The sequence below is a fragment of the Aquarana catesbeiana genome, linkage group LG11, assembly GCF_042186555.1.
Source record: "Aquarana catesbeiana isolate 2022-GZ linkage group LG11, ASM4218655v1, whole genome shotgun sequence".
NCBI classification, from domain to species: domain Eukaryota; kingdom Metazoa; phylum Chordata; class Amphibia; order Anura; family Ranidae; genus Aquarana; species Aquarana catesbeiana.
The window spans coordinates 82,801,021-82,823,355 of record NC_133334.1 but is presented as its reverse complement, the minus strand read 5'-3'; the positions used below and the strand labels follow the sequence as shown (position 1 = coordinate 82,823,355).

General features: G+C 47.8%; 1 protein-coding gene across 4 annotated transcripts; it reads left to right on the top strand.

Moving 5' to 3' along the window:
- Nucleotides 1–9,821: 9,821 nt before the first annotated feature.
- LOC141112142 (flap endonuclease 1-B-like) lies at nucleotides 9,822–20,741 on the top strand. 4 transcript variants are annotated; one of them, XM_073604642.1, is made up of 3 exons: nucleotides 9,822–10,135; nucleotides 15,660–15,809; nucleotides 19,544–20,741. In XM_073604642.1, the coding sequence occupies exon 3, from the start codon at nucleotides 19,636–19,638 to the stop codon at nucleotides 20,497–20,499; it is 864 nt and encodes a 287-aa protein (XP_073460743.1). In that variant the 5' UTR covers nucleotides 9,822–10,135; nucleotides 15,660–15,809; nucleotides 19,544–19,635; the 3' UTR covers nucleotides 20,500–20,741. The 4 variants fall into 4 exon arrangements, with proteins under 4 accessions (XP_073460743.1, XP_073460741.1, XP_073460744.1 ...); XM_073604643.1 differs by lacking the exon at nucleotides 9,822–10,135 and adding an exon at nucleotides 10,305–10,527; XM_073604640.1 differs by lacking the exon at nucleotides 15,660–15,809 and having other exon boundaries at nucleotides 9,823–10,135.
- Nucleotides 20,742–22,335: the final 1,594 nt, after the last annotated feature.

The window sequence follows — 22,335 nt, the reverse complement described above, 5'->3', positions numbered from 1 at the left end:
CTGGAGGGACTCCTTTGCGGTGGTACTTGTCTGGGAGCCTCCACCGGCGACCTGGAGGCCGCCTCAGGCTGGAGGGACTCCTTTGCGGTGGTACTTGTCTGGGAGCCTCCACCGGCGACCTGGAGGCTGCCTCAGGCTGGAGGGACTCCTTTGCGGTGGTACTTGTCTGGGAGCCTCCACCGGCGACCTGGAGGCCGCCTCAGGGTGGAGGGACTCCTTTGCGGTGGTACTTGTCTGGGAGCCTCCACCGGCGACCTGGAGGCCGCCTCAGGGTGGAGGGACTCCTTTGCGGTGGTACTTGTCTGGGAGCCTCCACCGGTGACCTGGTGGCCGCCTCAGGGTCGAGGGACTCCTTTGCGGTGGTACTTGTCTGGGAACCTCCACCGGCGACCTGGAGGCCGCCTCAGGGTGGAGGGACTCCTTTGCGGTGGTACTTGTCTGGGAGCCTCCACCGGCGACCTGGAGGCCGCCTCCGGCTGGAGGGACTCCTTTGCGGTGGTACTTGTCTGGGAGCCTCCACCGGCGACCTGGAGGCCGCCTCAGGGTGGAGGGACTCCTTTGCGGTGGTACTTGTCTGGGAGCCTCCATCGGCGACCTGGAGGCCGCCTCAGGCTGGAGGGACTCCTTTGCGGTGGTACTTGTCTCGGAGCCTCCACCGGCGACCTGGAGGCCGCCTCAGGGTGGAGGGACTCCTTTGTGGTGGTACTTGTCTGGGAGCCTCCACCGGTGACCTGGAGGCCGCCTCAGGGTCGAGGGACTCCTTTGCGGTGGTACTTGTCTGGGAACCTCCACCGGCGACCTGGAGGCCGCCTCAGGGTCGAGGGACTCCTTTGCGGTGGTACTTGTCTTGGAGCCTCCACCGGCGACCTGGAGGCCGCCTCAGGGTGGAGGGACTCCTTTGCGGTGGTACTTGTCTGGGAGCCTCCACCGGCGACCTGGAGGCCGCCTCAGGCTGGAGGGACTCCTTTGCGGTGGTACTTGTCTGGGAGCCTCCACCGGCGACCTGGAGGCCGCCTCAGGCTGGAGGGACTCCTTTGCGGTGGTACTTGTCTGGGAGCCTCCACCGGCGACCTGGAGGCTGCCTCAGGCTGGAGGGACTCCTTTGCGGTGGTACTTGTCTGGGAGCCTCCACCGGCGACCTGGAGGCCGCCTCAGGGTGGAGGGACTCCTTTGCGGTGGTACTTGTCTGGGAGCCTCCACCGGCGACCTGGAGGCCGCCTCAGGGTGGAGGGACTCCTTTGCGGTGGTACTTGTCTGGGAGCCTCCACCGGTGACCTGGTGGCCGCCTCAGGGTCGAGGGACTCCTTTGCGGTGGTACTTGTCTGGGAACCTCCACCGGCGACCTGGAGGCCGCCTCAGGGTCGAGGGACTCCTTTGCGGTGGTACTTGTCTTGGAGCCTCCACCGGCGACCTGGAGGCCGCCTCAGGGTGGAGGGACTCCTTTGCGGTGGTACTTGTCTGGGAGCCTCCACCGGCGACCTGGAGGCCGCCTCCGGCTGGAGGGACTCCTTTGCGGTGGTACTTGTCTGGGAGCCTCCACCGGCGACCTGGAGGCCGCCTCAGGGTGGAGGGACTCCTTTGCGGTGGTACTTGTCTGGGAGCCTCCATCGGCGACCTGGAGGCCGCCTCAGGCTGGAGGGACTCCTTTGCGGTGGTACTTGTCTCGGAGCCTCCACCGGCGACCTGGAGGCCGCCTCAGGGTGGAGGGACTCCTTTGCGGTGGTACTTGTCTGGGAGCCTCCACCGGCGACCTGGAGGCCGCCTCAGGGTGGAGGGACTCCTTTGCGGTGGTACTTGTCTGGGAGCCTCCACCGGCGACCTGGAGGCCGCCTCAGGGTGGAGGGACTCCTTTGCGGTGGTAATTGTCTGAAGTATATTTTTTTTTCCTGGCATTATATACTATAAGGGTCCTTTCACACTGGGGCGGTTTGCAGGCGCTATTGCGCTAATAATAGCGCCTGCAAACCGACCCGAAAGTGCAGCTACTTTCATTCCAGTGTGAAAGCCCCGAGGGCTTTCACTCTGGAGCGATGCGCTGGCAGGACGGTAAAAAAAGTCCTGCTAGCAGCATCTTCGGAGCGGTGAAGGAGCGGAGTGTATACCGCTCCTGCCCATTGAAATCAATGGGACGGCGCGGCTATACCGCCGGCAAAGCGCCTCTGCAGAGGCGCTTTGCGGTGGTTTTTAACCATTTCTCAGCCGCTAGCGGGGGGTAAAACCACCCCGCTATCGGCCGCATACCGACAGTAAAGCGCCGCTGCTGACGCCCGCCCCAGTGTGAAAGGGCTCTAAGCAGGAAATATAAAAAAAACATACATATTGGTATACTGTACTTTGCCCCATGTTGTTTTTGAGGCATGAGTGGTAAACTGTACATTACAAGAAAACCATTTGGATGCCTCCATTTTCATCAATCCTCGCGACAACACGAATCTGCAAGACGGGTTCTTCATTTGGTGGAGCAAATGCCCGGCAGACAGGACAAGTTGGGGTTTGTCGAAGCCATCTGTTAATACAAGCAGAATGGAACATGTGAGAACATGGTAATGTTCGGGTGTCCTCTGCATTATACTCACCGAGGCAAATGGAACAGGTAGGCTGCTCCATTGCCGGTGGACTCTGTGGCGCTGGGTGTTGTCTCCTCCGAAGTTGTCCTCTTGTCCGGTGTGCAATTGGCTCCTCTCCGCCCTCCTGACGGGATCGCCTTGCACGGGACCGACGTCGTGAAGCTCGTGGCATGGTGGTGGTGACTGATGCCGGTGTACCTGAAAAAAAACTAAAAATGTTAAATATTAATCATAAATAGTAATATGTACAATAATAGTAACATAGCAATATATTTGAATAAAAAACTATAATAATCCCAGGAGACACAATGTGACTCGGTCAGCTTCCAGTGCAGGAATGTTTTGAAACAACTGCAGTCTGGTTTGAACCGGTTTGCAGCCCACTGTGACATCACACACCTCATACCAGCTGACAGCTTTAAGCCTGAAAACTTTGACTGGGAAGGAATACCTCAGTCATGTAACACTGTACCAAATACATTTTATATCATTTCATAGATTTTACATGTAATTAAACTGTACTATTATCATTTTAATGGCTGGGTATGATGGGCATAATTCTCAATATCTCTTCTTATTCTGTATGTGTGGACCCTGCACAGTGCCACTTCTATTTTCCCCTATGCTGGGTATAATGTGAAAGATGAAGTTAAGCTGAGTAAACAGATACCTAACATGTCACGCTCCAAAATTGCACACGCTCGTGGAATTGCGCCAAACTTCGGTATTTAAAAATCCCCATAAGCGACGCTTTAAAATTTTTTACTGGTTATGTTTTGAGTTACAGAGGATGTCCAGGGCTAGAATTATTGCTCTCGCTCTAAGGTTCACGGCGACACCTCACACGTGTGATTTGAACACTGTTTTCATATGTGGGCGGGACTTACGTATGCATTTGCTTCTGCATGTGAGCACACAGGGACAGGGGCACTTTATTTTTTATTTTTTATTTTTTTTTATTGTTAATTTTACTTTAGATTTTTTAGTTTGACACTTTAAAAAAAAAAAAAAATTAGGATCACTTTTATTCCTATTACAAGGAATGTAAACATCCCTTGTAATAGGAATATGGCATGACAGGTCCTCTTTACAGTGAGATATGGGGTCAATAAGACCCCACATCTCACCTCTAGGCTGGGATGGCTGAAATAAAAAAAAAACAAAAAACGATCTCAGCTTCCCAGCCGAGGTGGCGCCGTTTGTTTGAATGCAGAGGCCGGGCGTGATGTCATAACATCGCGCCCGGCCTCTAAACGATCATAGAGACTCCGGCGACCATCTGGTTCGCTGGAAATCTCTATGGTAGACATCCGGGGCTGGCGGATCTGTTCTCCGGCTCACCGATGGCAGCGGTGAATTGGTAGAAGCACTGGAGGGCGGTGGGAGGGGGGTGACGTCCATAAGAACGATCAAGTGGCGGAACAGCCGCTATGATTGTTCTTATGGTGTAGGGCAGGGATATGCAATGAGCGGACCTCCAGCTGTTGCAAAACTACAAGTCCCATCATGCTTCTGCCTCTGGGTGTCATGCTTGTGGCTGTCAGAGTCTTGCTATGCCTCATGGGACTTGTAGTTCTGCAACAGCTGGAGGTCTGCAAGGTGAATATCCCTGGTGTAGGGAATCGCCAATACAATATCTGAAAGATGCCTGTAGCTGCACTAGGGTTGCCACTTGTCCGGGATTCACCTGGACAAACCCGGACACATAATTCAGACTGGACTATGGCCTCCCAGCAGTTGCTGGCTGCAGTTGTCTAAGCTGTGTCTGTTACACTCTCTTTCACACTGCCCAAAGCCAGCACTAACAGTTCCCCCCACATATAGACAGGAGAGGAGAGAGGGCTCGATCTGCTTCTCTTCCTCCCGCCCCTACCCCTCTGTGTCTGCCCACACTCCAATCCCCAGGGATGTGCCTCAGAATAGGAAAGTGGGGGCCGGAAATTTGAAGTCCAGCAGCCTCAGATACGTCTGGATGAGAGGTGCTGACTGCCAAGGGGTGAGTGAGCTCACCATCCATCCCTGTCTGTGACTGAAGTCTCCCCCTTCTCTCTCTTGCATTTTACACTTAGTTTTTTAGCAGTAAAGTGAGTTTATCTAGTGAAATACAGTACTTACAATTCCGTCGGACTCGTTAGATGTTGAATTTTAAAAGCAGCGTCAAGCCTGCTTATGTCATAGGTTTGCTAATCTAACAGAAGTTCACTGCTTTCAAAATGTAACATCTAACCAGTCAGACGGAGTTCTAAGAATTGTATTTCACTATATAAACTCACTTTACTGTTACAAATAAGTGTAAAATGCAAAACTCCGGTGGGTGTAACAAGATGTCCTCTTTCCCCTTCTCAGTGTATCCTTACTATGGAGGAGTGTGGGGTGTAGCAAGATGGTGGAGACGGAACGTCACTTCTGTTACACATTCTGACGGGTCGCCTAAGCTGACGAAACAACAGTGTTGGAACGCATATGGAGTGTATGTGCTAGGTGGAGAGTTTGGGGGGATTTGAGCCAGGAGGGGGCATTGGGTGAATGTATGTGCTAGGAGAGGGGGTGAAAAATTCTGCTAAGGGGGCTTGAGCTGGGAGGAGGGATTGGGGGGAATTTGTGCTAGGAGGGGGATTGAGGAGGGGGATCTGTGTTAGAAGAAGTGATTGGAAGGATTTGTGCTAGCAGGAAGAATTGGGGGGGGGAGCAGATTTTTGTTAGGAGGGGGAATTGGGGTGGGATGTGAGTTGGGAGGTGGGATTCTATGCCCCCCACTCTTAGCTAACCCCAGACCCCTCTATACCCCCTACTCCTAGATAACAACAGAACCATTGTACCTCCCACAATTAGGTAACAACAGACCCCCCCTATACACCCTACTCTTGGAACATACCAGAACCACTATACCCCCCCCCCACGCACACACTATACTACCTACTATCGGCAATGTGTGCCCCCCTGGCGGGGGATCTCTGTGCCCCCATTGGGTAGTGTGTGTCCCCTGACGGGTATCTCTGTGTCCCCACTGGGTAGTTTTGCCCCCCGTCAGGGATCTCTCTGACCCCATTGGGTAGTGTGTGCCCCCTGGTGGGGATCTCTGTGCGCCCACTAGGTAGCGTGTGCCCCCCGTCAGGGATCTCTCTACCCCCCACTTAGTAGTGTGTGTGCCCCCATGGCGTGGATCTCTGTGCCCCCACTTGATAGTGTTTTGCCCCCAGGCGGGGATCTCTGTGCCCACTTGAAGGGATCCCTGTGCCCCATTGGGTAGTGTGTGCCCCCTGGTGAGGATCTCTGTGCCCCCTTGCAGGGATCCCTGTGCCCCCATTGGTGAGTGAGAGGCAGCAGGGGGCAGCATCTATGTCAGCAGGCAAGCTGCTTTTGGTCCAACCAGAAAGGATCACTGTGACCGCGCATGCTCTATGCAGCCCCCTGTATATAAGGACGCCCGTCCGGTCCGAGCCGGATAAAAACACAGGAGCTGTCACATTTGAGGGGAGATTTACAGCGGGTAAGTGGTGACCCAATAAAGATACCAGCCCAGGAGACTCTCATGGGGCCTCTACTGGTCCCGGGCCCTCGGGCATGGCCAGTCCGCCCCTGGTTACATTACATTTATCATTTGATATATAATAAAGTACTTTTACTCATTCAGTTTAGGTTATACTTTGTTACTATACCTCAGTGCCTTACTATTGTGTCCTTATGGCAGCTTCTCCTACCTGCCGTCCATAGGCGTGTGCAGCCTGTTGTATTAGGGTGTGCACCCCAAAGCTCAAATACGCGTGTGTGTGTGTGTATATATATATATATATGAACTTTAAAGGCATCCCAGTCTTAGTCTGTAGGGTTCAATATTGAGTTGCCCACCCTTTGCAGCTATAACAGCTTCAACTCTTCTGGGAACGCTGTCCACAAGGTTTAGGAGTGTGTCTATGGGAATTTGACCATTCTTCCAGAAGCGCATTTGTGAGGTCAGGCGCTGATGTTGGATGAGAAGGCCTGGCTCGCAGTCTCGGCTCTAATTCATCCCAAAGGTGTTCTATCGGGTTGAGGTCAGGAATCTGTGCAGGCCAGTCAAGTTCCTCCACCCCAAACTCGCTCACCCATGTCTTTATGGACATTGCTTTGTGCACTGGTCCAAATTATTTGGTGGAGGGGGGATTATGATGTGGGGTTGTTTTTCAGGGGTTGGGATTGGTCCCTTAGTTCCAGTGAAGGAAACTCTTAAGGCGTCAGCATACCAAGACATTTTGGACAATTTCATGCTCCCAGCTTTGTGGGAACAGTTTGGGGACGGCCCCTTCCTGTTCCAACATGACTGCACACCAGAGCACAAAGCAAGGTCCATAAGACATGGACTTAGCAAGGGTGATGGAAAATTAACTTCAAGTGCAAAAATTCACATTATAATAGTAACTAAAACATATAAAATTAAGTGTAACAATCTAAAAAATAAAAATTCCAAAGTGCTATAATGGTGGGAACCTCCCAACTAAAAAGTTGTTGCACTTGAGGTTAATCTGTATGCCAAATATCTATAGGAGGGGTTTCCACCATCCCTGCTAAGTTTGTAATGTATGTCTTATTTTCAGTGTGATGTGTATTATATGTGAAGTTACATATCATAGAGACCGGTATTGTGGTAACATTGAAGTTTATTGAGATTTCCATACATTGGAGGGTTCTACCATTATTGGTAAATTATTGATCAGTAAGTTAGCGCTGCACTTTTTTTTTTTTTTTTTTGTGGTGTGGAACACATAACAGTGCTTAGCGGCAGACCTTTCCCTGACACTTTTTTATTTTACCTCCAGTAGTTTATTGTAAATAGTAGTGTGGTGATTACTTAATATACTAAGGCCCCTTTCACACTGGGGCGGCGTTGGCAGTAAAGCTTTACCGTCGGTATTCGGCCGCTAGCGGGGCAGTTTTACCCCCCGCTAGCGGCCGAGAAAGGGTTAAAAACCAACGCAAAGAGCCTCTGCAGAGGTGCTTTGCCGGCGGTATAGCCGCGCTGCCTCATTGAATGCCCCGGGGCTTTCACACTGGAGACAAAGCAGCGGCACTTTCGGGTCGGTTTGCAGGCGCTATTTTTAGCGCAATAGCGCCTGCAAACCGCCCCAGTGTGAAAGGGGTCTAAAGATCAGCATGTGGCATTAACCACTTAAGGACCACTTAAGGACCAGCCTCATTTTGGATTTTAGGTGTTTACATGTTTAAAAACTGTTTTTTTGCTAGAAAATTACTTAGAAAAAAACAATATATAATGTTTGGGGGTTCTAACACCCTAGAGAATAAAATGGCGGTCAATGCAATACTTTTTTTGCACCGTATTTGCGCAGCGGTCTTATAAGCGCACTTTTTTGGAAAAATTTCACTTTTTTGAATAAAAAAATAAGACAACAGTAAAGTTAGCCAAATTTTTTTAATATTGTGAAATATAATGTTATGCCAAGTAAATTTATACCCAACATGTCACGCTTCAAAATTGCGCCCGCTCGTGGAATGGCGTCAAACTTTTACCCTTAAAAATCTCCATAGGCGACGTTTAAAAAATTCTAAAGGTTGCATGTTTTGAGTTACAGAGGAGGTCTAGGGCTATAATTATTGCTCTCGCTCTACCGGTCGTGGCGATACCTCACATGTGTGGTTTGACCACCGTTTTCATATGCGGGCGCTACTCATGTATGCGTTCGCTTCTGCGCACGAGCTCGTGACGGGGGCGCTTTAAAAAAATTGTTTTTTTTTCTTATTTATTTTACTTTATTTTATTTATTTTTTCACTGTTTTTTATTAAAAAAAAAAAATTTTGGATCACTTTTATTCCTATTACAAGGAATGTAAACATCCCTTGTAATAGAAAAAAAGCATGACAGGTCCTCTTAAATATGAGATCTGGGGTCAAAAAGTCCTCAGATCTCATATTTGGACTTAAATGCAAAAAAAAAAAAAAAAAAAAAAAATGACAACAAAAAAATATGCCTTTAAGACGTATGGGTGGAGCTGATGTTATGACGTCCCTTCCACCCTCCTATGGTATGGAGACGGTGGGGGCCATCTTCCCCCCACTTGTCTCCATACCACGGACATGACAGGTCCCGATCGCCTCCGCTGCTACCGGTGGAGGAGGGCGCGGGAGAGCGGCGGGAGGGGGTGGCACCTCTCCCGCCACCAATAACGGTGATCTAGCAGCGAATCCACTGCAGAGACCACCATTATCGGAAACACGACCGGCTCCTGAAAAGATGGATACCTCGGTTGTGGAAGCAGCTGCTGCCGTTACCGAGATATCCACCTTCAAAGCGCCGACGTATATGTACAGGAGCTGGTTGGTAAACATCAACAGATTTCAGTTGTGCCCCACCAGGCCGGCCCCCCCATGGAAAATGTGCCTGTCTGCTGAGTTCATCATCCCATCCCTGCACTGATGGGCACTGACTGGCAGCACTGGTTGGTACTGATAGGCACCACTGATGGGCACTGATTGGTAGTGATAGGCACCACTGATGGGCACTGATTGGTACTGATAGGCACCACTGATGGGCACTGATTGGCAGTACTGATAGGCTCCACTGATGGGCACTGATTGGCAGCACTGATGGGCAATGATAGACCACACCGATAGTCAACACTGATAGTCAACACTGATGAGCACTGATAGGCAGCACTGATTGAAAGCAGTGATTGGAATTTCTGATGGGCACTGTTAGGCAGCAAGGATGGGCACTGACAGGTGGCAATGATTGGAAGCCTTGATTGGCACTGATAGGCGGCACTCATGGGCACTAATAGGTGGCATTGGTTGGCACTGATAAGCGGCACTGACAGGTGCCACTGTTTTTTACTGACTGGCACTGACAGGCACTGACAGGTGGCACTGATTGAAAGCACTGACTGGCACTCATTGACACTGATTGGAAGCTCTGACAGGTGGCACTGGTTGGCACTAACTGGAAGCACTGATTGGCGGCACTGATTGGAAGTACTAACAGAGGAGAAGCTCTGATCCTGAGTGTAAAAAGTGATTTCTCTTCCCTCAAACCAGAAAGGAGGAGAGAAAACACTGACAGATCATTACAGCACATGAGGGGTGCAGCTCTCTATTGCCCCCCCACCACACACACACATCCCGACACCGGACCCGATCTCATTGTAAGGTTATAATCACTGATAATGACACTTACTATATCACCGATGGAAAAGCTTGGGGTGTAATCACCGATAAATGCGCTGTAGGGCGCTGTTTTTCTTCTGTGACGATAGCCGATCAGAGACACGTCCTGTCGCTGCTAACGCACGGAAGAAAATGGCGCCGCTCAGCCCTCTCGTGCCGGTATAACCGTTATCCGTCCGCCCCCCGTGACCCCCCCGCACGGGGCGCGCGCTGTCTCTGACGTCGCTCGGTCATAATGTCCTGTGACGGGAGAAGACGGATTGCTGGAGAGGATTCGGCGCTCTTCACCCTCCAGCCTGCAGGTGGCAATAGAGAGCGCCGCTGTACAGTGAGGAAAGTCTGTGCACGTTCTCACTTATTCTATCCCCTTGTCAGGTGACTGGAGGAGGAAGAAGAGCATGTTTATCAGTCTGTAAGTAGAGGGAGGAGCGGGGACAACTTACCACAGACCTTCCATCTCTACTCCTCACACAGCACCCTCATCTCTCTTCCTCCCCCCCTCTCCTCCCCCCTCCCCCCTCTCCCCCCCCCTCTCCTCCTCCCCCCCCCCCTCTCCTCCTCCCCCCCCTCTCCTCCTCCTCCCCCCTCCTGATGTCAGTGAGAGGTACAGTGCCCTATTTTTAGCGTTAGTGGGAGGAATAGTGCACCTTATTGGTGTTGGTGGGAGGAATTGTGTCATATCATTGTCATTGAGAGGAATGGTGCCACATTATTGGTGTCAGTGGGAGGAATAGAGCCCCAAAGACCACCTCCAGCCCTGGGCCACATTTTGGAGACCACTGGTCTACATCCTTTAAAAAACAGGTAAGTAGGTGTGGTCTATTATAATCTGATAATCCTGGCGTCAGTGAGAGTAAGCAATGTCATCATTGGTGTCAGTGGGAGAAATAGTGTCCCATTGTTGGTGGCAGTGGGAGGAATAGTGCCCCTCATTGGTGTCGGGGGAAGAATGGTGCCCCATGACTGATGTCAGTGAGAGGAATAGTGCCTCATCACTGGTGTCAGTGGAAGGAATGGTGCCCCATTGTAGGTGTTAGTGGGAAGTAGAGTGCCCTATTTTTAGTGTCAGTGGGAGGAATAGTGTCACATTGTTGTTGTCATTGGGAGGAATAGTGCCACGTTATTTGTGTCAGTGGGAGGAATAGAGCCCCAGGGGCCAGATAAAGGCAAACAAAGGGCCACCTCTGGGCCACAGTTTGGAGACCACTGGTCTACATCCTTTGAAAAAAATAATACCAGTTATTAATGTCATTTAAAGTAAGCAATGCCATCATTGGTATCAGTGACAGAAATCTTAAGTGCCCTATTGTTGGTGGCAATGGGAAGAATGGTGCCCCTCATTGGTGTCAGGGGAAAGAATATTGGCCCATCGCTGGTGTCAGTGGGAGGAATAGTGCCTCATCACTGGTGTCAGTGGGAAGAATGGTGCCCCATTGTTGGTGAAGGTGGGAGGAATGGTGCCCCTCATTGGTGTCAGGGGAAGAATGGTACCCCATCACTGCTGTCAGTGGGAGGAATATTGCCCTTTTGTTGTCAGTGGGAAGTTAAAGTGTTTGTCAACACAAAAAAAAAAATACACATCCTGGTCCCTTAAAGCTGATTAACCACTTTAGCACCGGAAGATTTGGCTGCTCAATGACCAGGCCATTTTTGCGATAAGGCACTGTGTCGCTTTAACTGAGAATTGCACGATCGCGCAATGTACCCAAACAAAATTGGCATTCTTTTTTTTCCCACAAATAGAGCTTTCTTTTGGTGGCATTTGATCATCTCTGCGGTTTTTATTTTTTGCGGTATAAACAAAAAAGTGCGACAATTTTGATAAAAACACAATATTTTGTACTTTTTGCTATAATAAATATCCCCAGTTTTTTTAAAAAAAGCTATTTTTTTTCCTCGGTTTAGGCCAATATGTATTCTTCTACCTATTTTTGGTAATAAAAATTGCATGAAGCATATATTGATTGGTTTGCGCAAAAGTTATAGCGTCTACAAAATAGGGGATAGATTTATGGCATTTTTATTATTATTTTTTTTTACTAGTAATGGCGGCGATCTGGGATTTTTATCGGGACTGCGACATTACAGCAGACACATCGGACACTTTTACACATTTTTGGGACAATTATACAACGATCAGTACTATAAAAATGCACTGATTACTGTGTAAATGTCACTGGCAGGGAAGGGGTTAACTGTGTTCCCTAGTGTGTGTTCGAACTGTAGGGGGAGGGGACTGACTATAGGAGATGACAGATCGCTGTTCCTAGCTAGTAGGAACTCACGATCTGTCTCTCCTCAGCTCACAGAACAGGGATGTGTGTGTTTATACACACACATCCCTGTTCTGGCTCTCGTGCCCACGATCGCGTGTGGCCGCCGGTCATCGCGACCGCCGGCCACGCGCATTGGCACCCCCGCAGTGAGGTAAAGGAGCCGACGTACAGCTACAACGGCTCGCGGGATCGTGCCGACCTGCTGCAGTATAAAGACGGTGGTTGGTCGGCAAGCGGTTAAACAGCACAGTGCTTGTGCTGTGTAATCTTCCCCCCTCTAAACTGTAAAGAAAAAAAAAAACCTCCCTCAACCTGCCACTTCCTGTATGCCCCCTCTTTACTGACCACAATAACAAGGGCTACTGAGCCCTGACCACCGTGGTCAGAGTGCGTCCCTCCGTCATACGCTGCTATCCCCTCTGCTCTCCTCTCTTCCCCTCACCCCCTCCTTCCTGCCTGTCATCTCCCTCTCTTTGTCCCCTCCCCCCCGCCGCTATTGTCAAAAATTAAAAACCTAAAATTGTCACCGCCAGACCCTCTATTAAAGCCTGGCATACCACACTATGGAAGTTATGTAAAAAAACAAGTGTTCTAAATACCTATTTACAGCTTTCTTCAGGCCCATCACATGACTCGTGGCCACTTTACAGCTACGAGACAGGGCTTCTGTGGGAGGAGCCGAGCGCCAGCTGGGGAGATCACATGGCTGCTCTGCTCCTCCTGCAGAAGCCCTGTCTCGTAGCTGTAAAGCGGCCATGAGTCATGTGACCGGCCTGAAGACAGCTGTAAATAGGTATTTAGAACATTTGTTTTTTTAAATAACTTCCATAGTGTGGTATGCCAGGCTCTAATAGAGGGTTTGGCAGTTACTTGCAAATTAGACTTAACAAACACTTTAAGTGCCCTATTTTTAGTGCCAGTGGGAGGAATAGTGCGTCATATTGATGTTGGTGGGAGGAATAGCATCACATTGTTGTCATTGAGAGGAATGATGCTACATTATTGGTGTCAGTGGGAGGAATAGGGCCCACGGGGCCTAATAAAGACAGGCAAAGAGCCACATCCGACCCCCAGGCTGCAGTTTGGAGACCAGTGTCTTAGAGCCCTGGCCTGACATGCAGTGGTTTGCCTCTGATAAATGCTTTGTTACCTACCTTTGTGGAGTTGCGCAGGGTATGACATACATTATTATGATGTTTCCTTTATTTAGGGGTAAGGATAGGGGTGCAACGGATCGTTGCTGATCCGTACGGATCAACTTCCGCGGATCGCAGGTGTGCCGATCCGCGGAGGTTGATCCGTACAGATCAGCAACGATCCGTTGCACACCATAGGAAAGGCCGCGGCTTCAGCCTAGCTCCGGGGCAGCGGCCATCTTGGTACACCCGGAAGCGGCCGCTGTCTCGTCAGGAAGTGACGTTTCGTTGCCGCCATCTTGCTACACCCCACACTCCTGCACAGTACAGTAATGATAGAGTGAGAAGGGGGCAAGCAGACATCTTGCTACACCCACCGGAGTTTTAGATTTAAAAGCTATTTTCAACACAAAACCGAGCTTATATGCATAAATACAGTATTTGTAGATCGGACAGACTGTTTAGATGTTAAACTTTAAAAGCAACAGCAAACCTGTTGAACTTACATGGTTGCTAATGTGACAGAACACCTCTGATTTTCACATTTAATGTTAAATGTGAAAATCAGAGCTGTTCTGTCACATTAGCAACCATGTAAGGTCAGCAGGTTTGCTGTTGCTTTTAAAATTTAACATCTAAACAGTCTGTCCGATCTACAAATACTGTATTTATGCATATAAGCTCGGTTTTGTGTTGAAAATAGCTTTTAAATCTAAAACTCCAGTGGGTGTAACAAGATTTGTGTGTTTTGTTTTTTTTGCTGATCTGAAAATGATCCGATCCGTGACTCTGATCCAAGGATCGATCCGATCCGTGAGTTTTTTGATCCGTTGCACCCCTACTATCAATCTATTCAATCAAGACATGAGACACCAACCGGAGCTGGTGTGCTCGTTCCCGTTTCGCGAATTTCAGGGGTCAGGTAAGTATAAGGGGGCGCTGCTGCAGTAAAGAAGGTTTTTCACCTTAATGCATAGAATGCCATGAGGTGAAAAAACACAAGGGTTTACAACCCCTTTAATGTTAAGTAAGCCCATAATAAAAAATATATATTAAACACGTTATACTTACTTGCACTGCGCAGTGGTTTTTGTACAGAGTAGCCCGGATTCCCCTCTTCTTCGGTTTCTATTCTGTGATCCTTGCTCCCCCCCCCCCCCCCCCCGCTGAGTACCCCCATAGTAAGCTGCTACGTTGGTCCATAGACACACACAGAGCACAGCTCAGCCCAACCCCACTCTCTCCTCACTGGATGTGATTGACAGCCAATGGCTCCCATTGCTGTTTCTAAATCAATGAGGAGGTAGAGTGCCGCTACTCTTGTGTACATTGCTGGATCAAGATCAGACTCTGGTTAGTATGGGGTGAGGGAGCTGCATTTGGAAGGTTTTCTTTTAGGTTACCCATTTCACGCCGATGGAACACGTATAAGCGGACTGCACTTTTTGCCATGGGGCCGCATATATGCGGATCTGTCTTAGTGTCACACAGAGATCGGGGTCTCAAGAGAACCCCCTAGGACCCGCAACTCCAGATTCTGGGTCACCTTATTGTTGTGGTAGACTCTAATTGGCTACCACTGTGATCAGTCACTGTGAAGCCTGCCCCTGTGTTTTTCTTTCTGTGAATGGAGATGAAAGATACATAGGGGTTGATTTACTACAGGCAAATAGACTGCACTTCGCAAAGTGCAGTTGCTCCAGAGCCTAGTAAATGAGCCGAAGCTCTGCAGACTTCCATCAGCCAATCGTGAGCAAGCAAAAATAGTTTTGTTTTTTTTTTCTTTCTTTGCATGTGATTGGGTATTCTTTGCAAATTAAAGCTTTGCCTCATACTAAGCTCTGGAGCAACTGCAACTTGCAGAGTGTAACTGCACTTGGGAAAGCACAACCTGTATTTGCCTTTAGTAAATCAACCCCTATGTGTCTTTCAAGGTTTGATGTAGGTTAGTGTTTGGGTTTAGTAAGGGTCAAGGTCGATATATTTTGGGCAGGATTTTTTTTTTTTTTTTTTAGTTGGTGTCAGTGCATTTTAGGTAGGACAAACAAAAAAGTAAAATGTGCACTATTGTTTCTGGGCTGTGCTACGGGTACAACAATAGCTAACATAGACATATGTGGTGGAGGGGAGAGAGGGGTTTTCTTTTTATAAGAGACACTTATTCATGCTGGCCGAATGCACATATGCAGCCTCTCAGCTTGTGGGCCTTTGTGCCAAGCGGCCACATATATGCAGCCCTGCACAGTAGCATGCAGTTACTGGAAAGCTCCTGATGCATGCTTGCGATCGGGAGCTTTGCGATCATGTGACAGCCAATCACAGCGGTCACATGACCTGAATGCGACCAACGGGAAGGGGTTAACAAAAAATAAAGCTCTTTGCCCAAAAAGGTGTGTGAGCTTCTTTGGTGCATGTAAGATGGCCCATTCAAGTCCTGCAAAGAATGCGCTGAACAAAATGCACTTTAGCACGATGGGCAGGTGTGACTGGGGCCTAAGGCTAAACTGAATTTTTTCCTTTTCAGCAAAGGAAGCTGCATCTTGGCCTTTGTTTGATCTGCAACTGCCCTGGCGCTGCGCATGTGATCAGTTATGACACCAGGCATTTGATGGTTTGACAGTTTGGTTAAGAACACAAGCAAATATGACAGTTACGTTCCTGGCAAGCCTTGAATGTAAAGTTGTTTTTTTTTGTTTTAACTGCTAAATTGATGCATTTAATTCCACTGTAAAGCAGTCAGAGTAGAAAATCCAGTCCCTTGCCAGTATACTACAAGAAGGACCCATGCTCTCTGTAGAGGTCTGTCACGCTCAATGCTGAATTAAACTTCTAGTTCTGCAATGCTCTTTGCTGATTGGAAAGCTCTAGCTGTGACTTATTAGGGTTTGTGTTAGCTGCAGAGAGACCACAGCTTCCATGCACCGGGCAAGGGGCTTTTCTGCAGCTGCTGACAAAGGGACAGGCTTTTGTACTCAGACTGTGGCTGCTATAGAAAGAAAATGAGCTATAAGATTATACAGTGGAACCTTGGATTACAAGCATAATCCGTCCCGGGAAAATGCTTGTAATCCAAAGCACTCGCATATCAAAGCGAGTTTCCCCACAGAAGTCAATGGAAAAAAGATAATTTGTTCCGCTTTGACTTCGATAACATGCAATACCGCATGTTGCCAGAGGTAAGGGGGGGCGCCAGAGAGTCTCGGAAATAGTTGGGGATAGCCCAGCTGAATTCTGAAACACTCAGAGTATTTCCGAATGGCTCCGAACCGTTCCGAGCGTCCCCGCGCCTCTGGCCAAATGCAGTACAGCACCGCACATTAGCTTGAATTCTGCTAGTTTTGCGAGACAATACTTGCAAACCGAGTCAGAATTCTTTTACAAGGTTCCACTGTAAAGCGAAGTTCCGCCGAAAAAAAAAATCAAAGTCAGTCGCTACAAATGCTGCAGCTGTTGACTTTTAAAATAAGGACACTTACCTGTCCAGGGCACCCATGATGTCCTCACCCGAAGCTGACCCGTCCTTCGGCTCCCGGTTGGAGGCACTGCCATCTGCAGTAAGGGAATCAGGAAGTGAAGCCTTGCAGCTTCACAACCTGGTTCCCTACTGCGCATGCGCGAGTCGCTCTACATGTCCTGACTGGTCCCTGCTGTCTTCTGGGACTTGTGTGTCTTCCAGAAGACGGCGGGGGGAGGAAGGGCCGGACATGGCGTAGATCGCCGTAGATTCTGCGGTGATCTATTTCCGGAAGTGGGAGCAAATGCCTGTATTAGACAGGTATATGCTCCCCTCCCGAAAGGTGGCAAACGTGACACCGGGGGAGGGGGGGTGGCTGCATAAGCGGGGGTTCCATTTTTGGGTGGAACTCCGCTTTAAACACCATGAGAGGATTTTACTGAGACTGGAGCAAGCGAGTCCTGGAATTACCAGTGGGGAGGACGGGGACAACGATTGCAGCACTGACCTGTCACCGCTGGAGAGCACAATGCCAGGTAAGTGTGTGCATAATTTCTCATTATGTAAAAAGCTCACACACAGCTGAATTTAGTTCCACTTTCAAGTAGATTTATTCAGAGGGAAATGTGCGTCCGTTGCTGAGCTCTTCCCAAAATATCAGTTATACTGATGCTCTGACTTCAGCACCAAGTCGCTGACCCCAATACAAGTCTACAGATCAGAAGCTCTGTTGCTGCATGCTTGTTCAAGGTCAGCGACTCAGCAAGTACAAAAAGCCCGGGATGGACAGGATAGCCAGGTAATTGCATTTTAAAAAGGAGGCCTGCAATGGCAGACCGTGCAGCACAGGTTTTGGTAACTAACAATTTTCATTTCATTAAAAAAAAAAAAAAGTATTGATGGAACATGGAAGCTGCCATTGCTGACCAATCATCAGAAACAAGTTCTACCCCGACATGTATTGTGTTAGGCACAGCACTTTATTTTTTGAGAAAGCCCTGGGCTTAGTATGAAACCTGTAAGGGTAGAGCTTGATTCTGCCGGCTGTTGTAATAAAGGAGGAATATTGTTTTGCATCTCAGTTTCCAATGTTGCTGAAAAAATGGAGAAGATGCTGCTCCTAATTTATGAAAGGGGGCAAGCTCTTTTGCTATGTAGGAGAGGTCTGCCCTGTTTTCTACATCCAGAGCAGTAGAGCTGTTTGCCCTGCCTCCCACTGTGTGGGATGTGCCATATGTAAGGTCTGGTAGGGATCTGCGTCAGTTTTCTATATTTAAAACTGGCACTATCCCTTTGTTAACCACTTCCATACCACAGAACGTCATATGACGTCCTGGGCTTTCAGTGGGGATATCTGAATGATGCCTGCAGTTACAGGCATCTTTCAGATATCATTTTTTTCAGCCGGCGATTCCCTGCATTGTAAGAACAAGCATAGCGGCTTGATCAGTCTTGCAGGCGGCAGGAGAGGACGTCTCCCCAACCCCTGCCCTCCGGTTCTTCTACCAGCTTGCTCGTGCAATCGGCAGGCCGGAGAAGGAATCTACTGGCACCAGAAGTTAGCCATAGAGTAAACAGAGGGCCAGATGGTCACCAGCAGTCTCTATGACTCTTGAAGACCCAGGCTCGACGTTATGACATCATATCCGGGCCGGCCAAAGTTAAACAATGAGATTGTTTATTTTTATTTATTTTTTTGATCTCAGGCTTTGCAGCCTGGAGGAGAGATGTGGGGTCTTATTGACCCCACATCTCTCCAAAAAGAGGACCTGTCATGCCCTATTCCTGTTACAAGGGATGTTTACATTCCTTGTAATAGGAATAAAAGTGATCAAAAAAAATTACATTTTAAAGGGAAAGTGTAAAAATAAAGTTAAAAAAATTAAAGCGCCCCCGTCTGCTCGCACGCAGAAGCGAACGCGAACATAGGTCGCATCCACATATGTAAACGACCTTCAAACCACACGTGAGGTATCACCATGAACATTAGAGCGAGAGCAATAATTCTAGCCCAAGACCTCCTCTGCAACGCTAAACAGGTAACCTGTAAACATTTTTAAAGAGTTGCCTATGGAGATTTTAAGTACCGAAGTTGCCATTCCAAGAGTGTGCGCAATTTTAAAGCGTGACATGTGAGGTATCTCTTTACTCGGCGTAACATCATCTGTCCCATTATACAAAAAATTGGGCTAACTTTACCATTTTATTTTTTATTATTCATGAAAGTGTTTTTTTTCCCACAAAAAATCGCATTTGAAAAATTGCTGCACAAATACCGTGTGACATAAAAGTTGCAATCACCGCCATTTTATTCCCTAGGGTCTCTGCTAAAGAAAAAAATATATGTGTGTGTGTTTGGAGGTTCTGAGTAATTTTCTAGTGCTGGAATTTGCGCTGTATGGAAGTGGTTAATTGGGTGTGGACCCTGTGCTAGTTAGTTTCATTCTGAAATAGAAACTGGTATGGGTGGCACGGATAAACCTAAAACAAGTGTATCTGCTTAGTTATTGTGACGCACGCCACTCGCGCCAGTTTCTTGCACCGTTATAATTGTGCAGAAATCTTTAATTTCCCCATTATGTAGTGAAAAAATTATGAAACACATGTTTTTGAACAAACACATGGCGGGGAGTTTATCAAAAGTGGAGCAGTTGTGCATAGCAACCAATCAGCGTCTATCTTTAACTTGTTCATTTAACTTTTAAAAATGAAAGCTAAAAGCTGATTGGTTACCATGCACAGCTGTTTTAGATTCTGGATGCTCAAGTTTTGATAAATTCCCCTCAATGCATTTCCAAACTTGTATATGGTGTGTTAAGTTAGTGTGTGGACCTGAGTAATCTTACTTTTTCATTGTTACTCTTGTTTTGAAATGAGTGTCATTGTGTATTCACATAAGACTGACCTAAATGTATGTCCACTGTAATTCTCACAGCTGTCCTTCTTCATTTCAGGTTGTGCATCAATACATTTTTTTGCTGCTCATTTTTCCTTTTAACTTGTACCCGGCTACCAGTTCCTTATTGCTGTGCGACAGGATGGGAATATGCTTCAGAATGAGGAAGGTGAAACCACCAGCCACCTGATGGGCATGTTCTATCGTACAATTCGCATGGTTGAGAACGGCATCAAGCCAGTGAATGTGTTTGATGGAAAGCCTCCTCAGCTGAAGTCAGGTGAGCTGGCCAAACATACTGAAAGGAGGGCAGAGGCTGAGAAGCAACTTGAAGCTGCCCAAGAGGCAGGAGAGGTGGGGAACATTGAAAAGTTCAACAAGAGACTTGTAAAGGTCACAAAGCAACATAATGAGGAATGCAAGAAACTGCTAAGCCTAATGGGTATTCCATATGTGGACGCACCATGTGAGGCAGAAGCTACCTGTGCTGCTTTGGTGAAAGCTGGAAAGGTGTATGCAGCTGCGACTGAAGATATGGATGCATTGACCTTTGGTACTCCACTGTTGCTCCGTCATCTCATGGCTAGTGAGGCCAAAAAGTTGCCTATTCAGGAATTTCACCTCAGTCGTGCCCTAGAGGATATAGGAATCACACAAGAGCAGTTTATAGATCTTTGTATATTGCTAGGCTGTGATTACTGTGAGACCATCAGAGGCATTGGCCCAAAGAGAGCTATAGAACTGATAAGACAGCACAAGAGCATCGAAGAGGTCCTAGATAACATAGACCTGAAGAAGTACCCTGTTCCAGAAAACTGGTTATACAAAGAAGCTCGTCAGCTTTTTTTAGAGCCTGAGGTGGTTGACCTAAATGATATAGAGCTGAAGTGGCAGGACCCAGATGACGAAGGCCTTGTGGCCTTTATGTGCGGTGAAAAGCAGTTCAACGAGGACCGGATCCGTAATGGTGCCAAGAAGCTGGCTAAGAACCGCCATGGTAGTACTCAAGGCTGACTAGATGACTTCTTCAAGGTGACTGGTTCCATCAGCTCCACCAAAAGGAAAGAGATTGATGTTAAAGGCTCAGCCAAAAAGAAGGCAAAAACCACGGGCACCCCATCAGGGAAATTTAAGAAAGGCAAATAAGTGACTGAATTTAGTAGAGCTGGAGATGTGAACTGTTTTTCTGCTTTGAGTATTATGCGTGTTGATGTCTTGGAATATTATTTTCATTAAAATGTTTAAGAAACATTTTATTTAGCGTTTTCACAATTTTTGACAAATGCTGAATGGAAAATAAGCACCTTAATAACAATTAAACCATTTTCTGCTTCCGCTAATTGCCTGCACTAGAAAATGGACATTAGACATGCAGACAAGGTGGTACAGTCAGTGCCAGGTGACGTACTGGTACATTGCCCGGCACGTGCACTGGTGCGCCCCCATCCTGTGCATGGTGGAGCACGGAGCTCTGTATCTGGGGTGTGATCATGTGATTGCTATGATTGTTCATAATGATCACATGATTATAATACAAACAGTCAGTCATGCTTTATGACAGCTTGCTTTCTTTTGTGAAGCTTTGATTGGCCCACAGCTATCACATGGTACCGAATAGCCTATACAATATGATTAGTTGTATCCAGTCACAGCATGTCAACCGAAAGCGGCTCTCAGCTGCTTTATTGAAATTCATACAGGGAGATCGGTGCTTGTAACTCCCCCCCCCCCCCCCCCCCACTGCCGCACCGATCACCCCTGATTTTGTCCTCCATCAGCTGTATACAGCGATGTATTCCAGGCAGCACAGCAATAACTTTCTGTCCCTCTGCAAAATTTTGAATTGAGTGACACTCAGCCATTCATCGGAAGTTTTGTATTTTATGATGTGATTTTATCCGTCCACCTCATACAAGTCTTCCTGTGAATGGCTCAGCCCGACTCAATTTTTATTGCAGGAGCTGGACAGCTTGTACAGCACACACAGCAGGAGCGTATGTTAGTGAAGGAAAAAGTTTAAAACCTAAGTTTAGTAAAAGAAAAACAAACACACTACAAGTGACATTACTATCAGTGTGACATGTCCCTTATGCTGTTGTCTCCTGGTTTAGTAGAAATCTTCCATCCTCTGATTTTCCCCCCTAAAATCATACAGCTGCCAAAAACCTTCCAGTCTGACAGGGGTTAATAGAGCTGAGGGGCTTATCCCACCTCCTACATTCATGGAAGCTGTATTATCACTTCTAAAAAAAAATAAATCTATGAAATGAAGACAGGGGGATGATTGAGGCTGCATTCCCACCTGAGAGCTTTCTGCTCGTGAAACGCCCAAGCAAAATCCCACTCATTTAAATGGCCCCTGTTCACATCTGAGCATTTTGTAGCCTGAAGCAAAATGCCTGAGGGCCAGTTCACACCATAGAAATGCAGTCCGGATGCGTTCCAGGTGCTTTTCTGCATGCGCGTTTTTAATGCGTTCCAGTGCGTTTTTGTTGCAGTCCAGTGCTTCCCTCCCCCTCTTTTTTCTTAACCTTAAATAAGGACAAGTGTGTTGCAGTGCGTTTTTGGTGCATTTAGGTGTGTTCCGGTGCATTTTTGATGCGTTTTACAGCGTTCCAGTACAGTCCAGTGCAGAAAAAATGCAGTATGTTCTACCTTTTTTCCTGGAACTGCAAGCACTGGTGTGAACTATGCCATTGAAAACAATATAACTTACTTTCCATGCGTTTTTGATGCAGGAAAAAAAAAAAACGCACTGGACTGCATGTAGTGTGAACTGGCCCTGAAGCTCAAAAAAGTACATGAGCTTCCTTTTGGGAACATTACAGGCATTTTTCTGCTTTTTCCACT

What these genes read in the sequence shown, in the direction of transcription:
- LOC141112142 (XM_073604642.1), top strand. Translation starts at nt 19,636, where the DNA reads ATGCTTCAGAATGAGGAAGGTGAAACCACCAGCCACCTGATGGGCATG.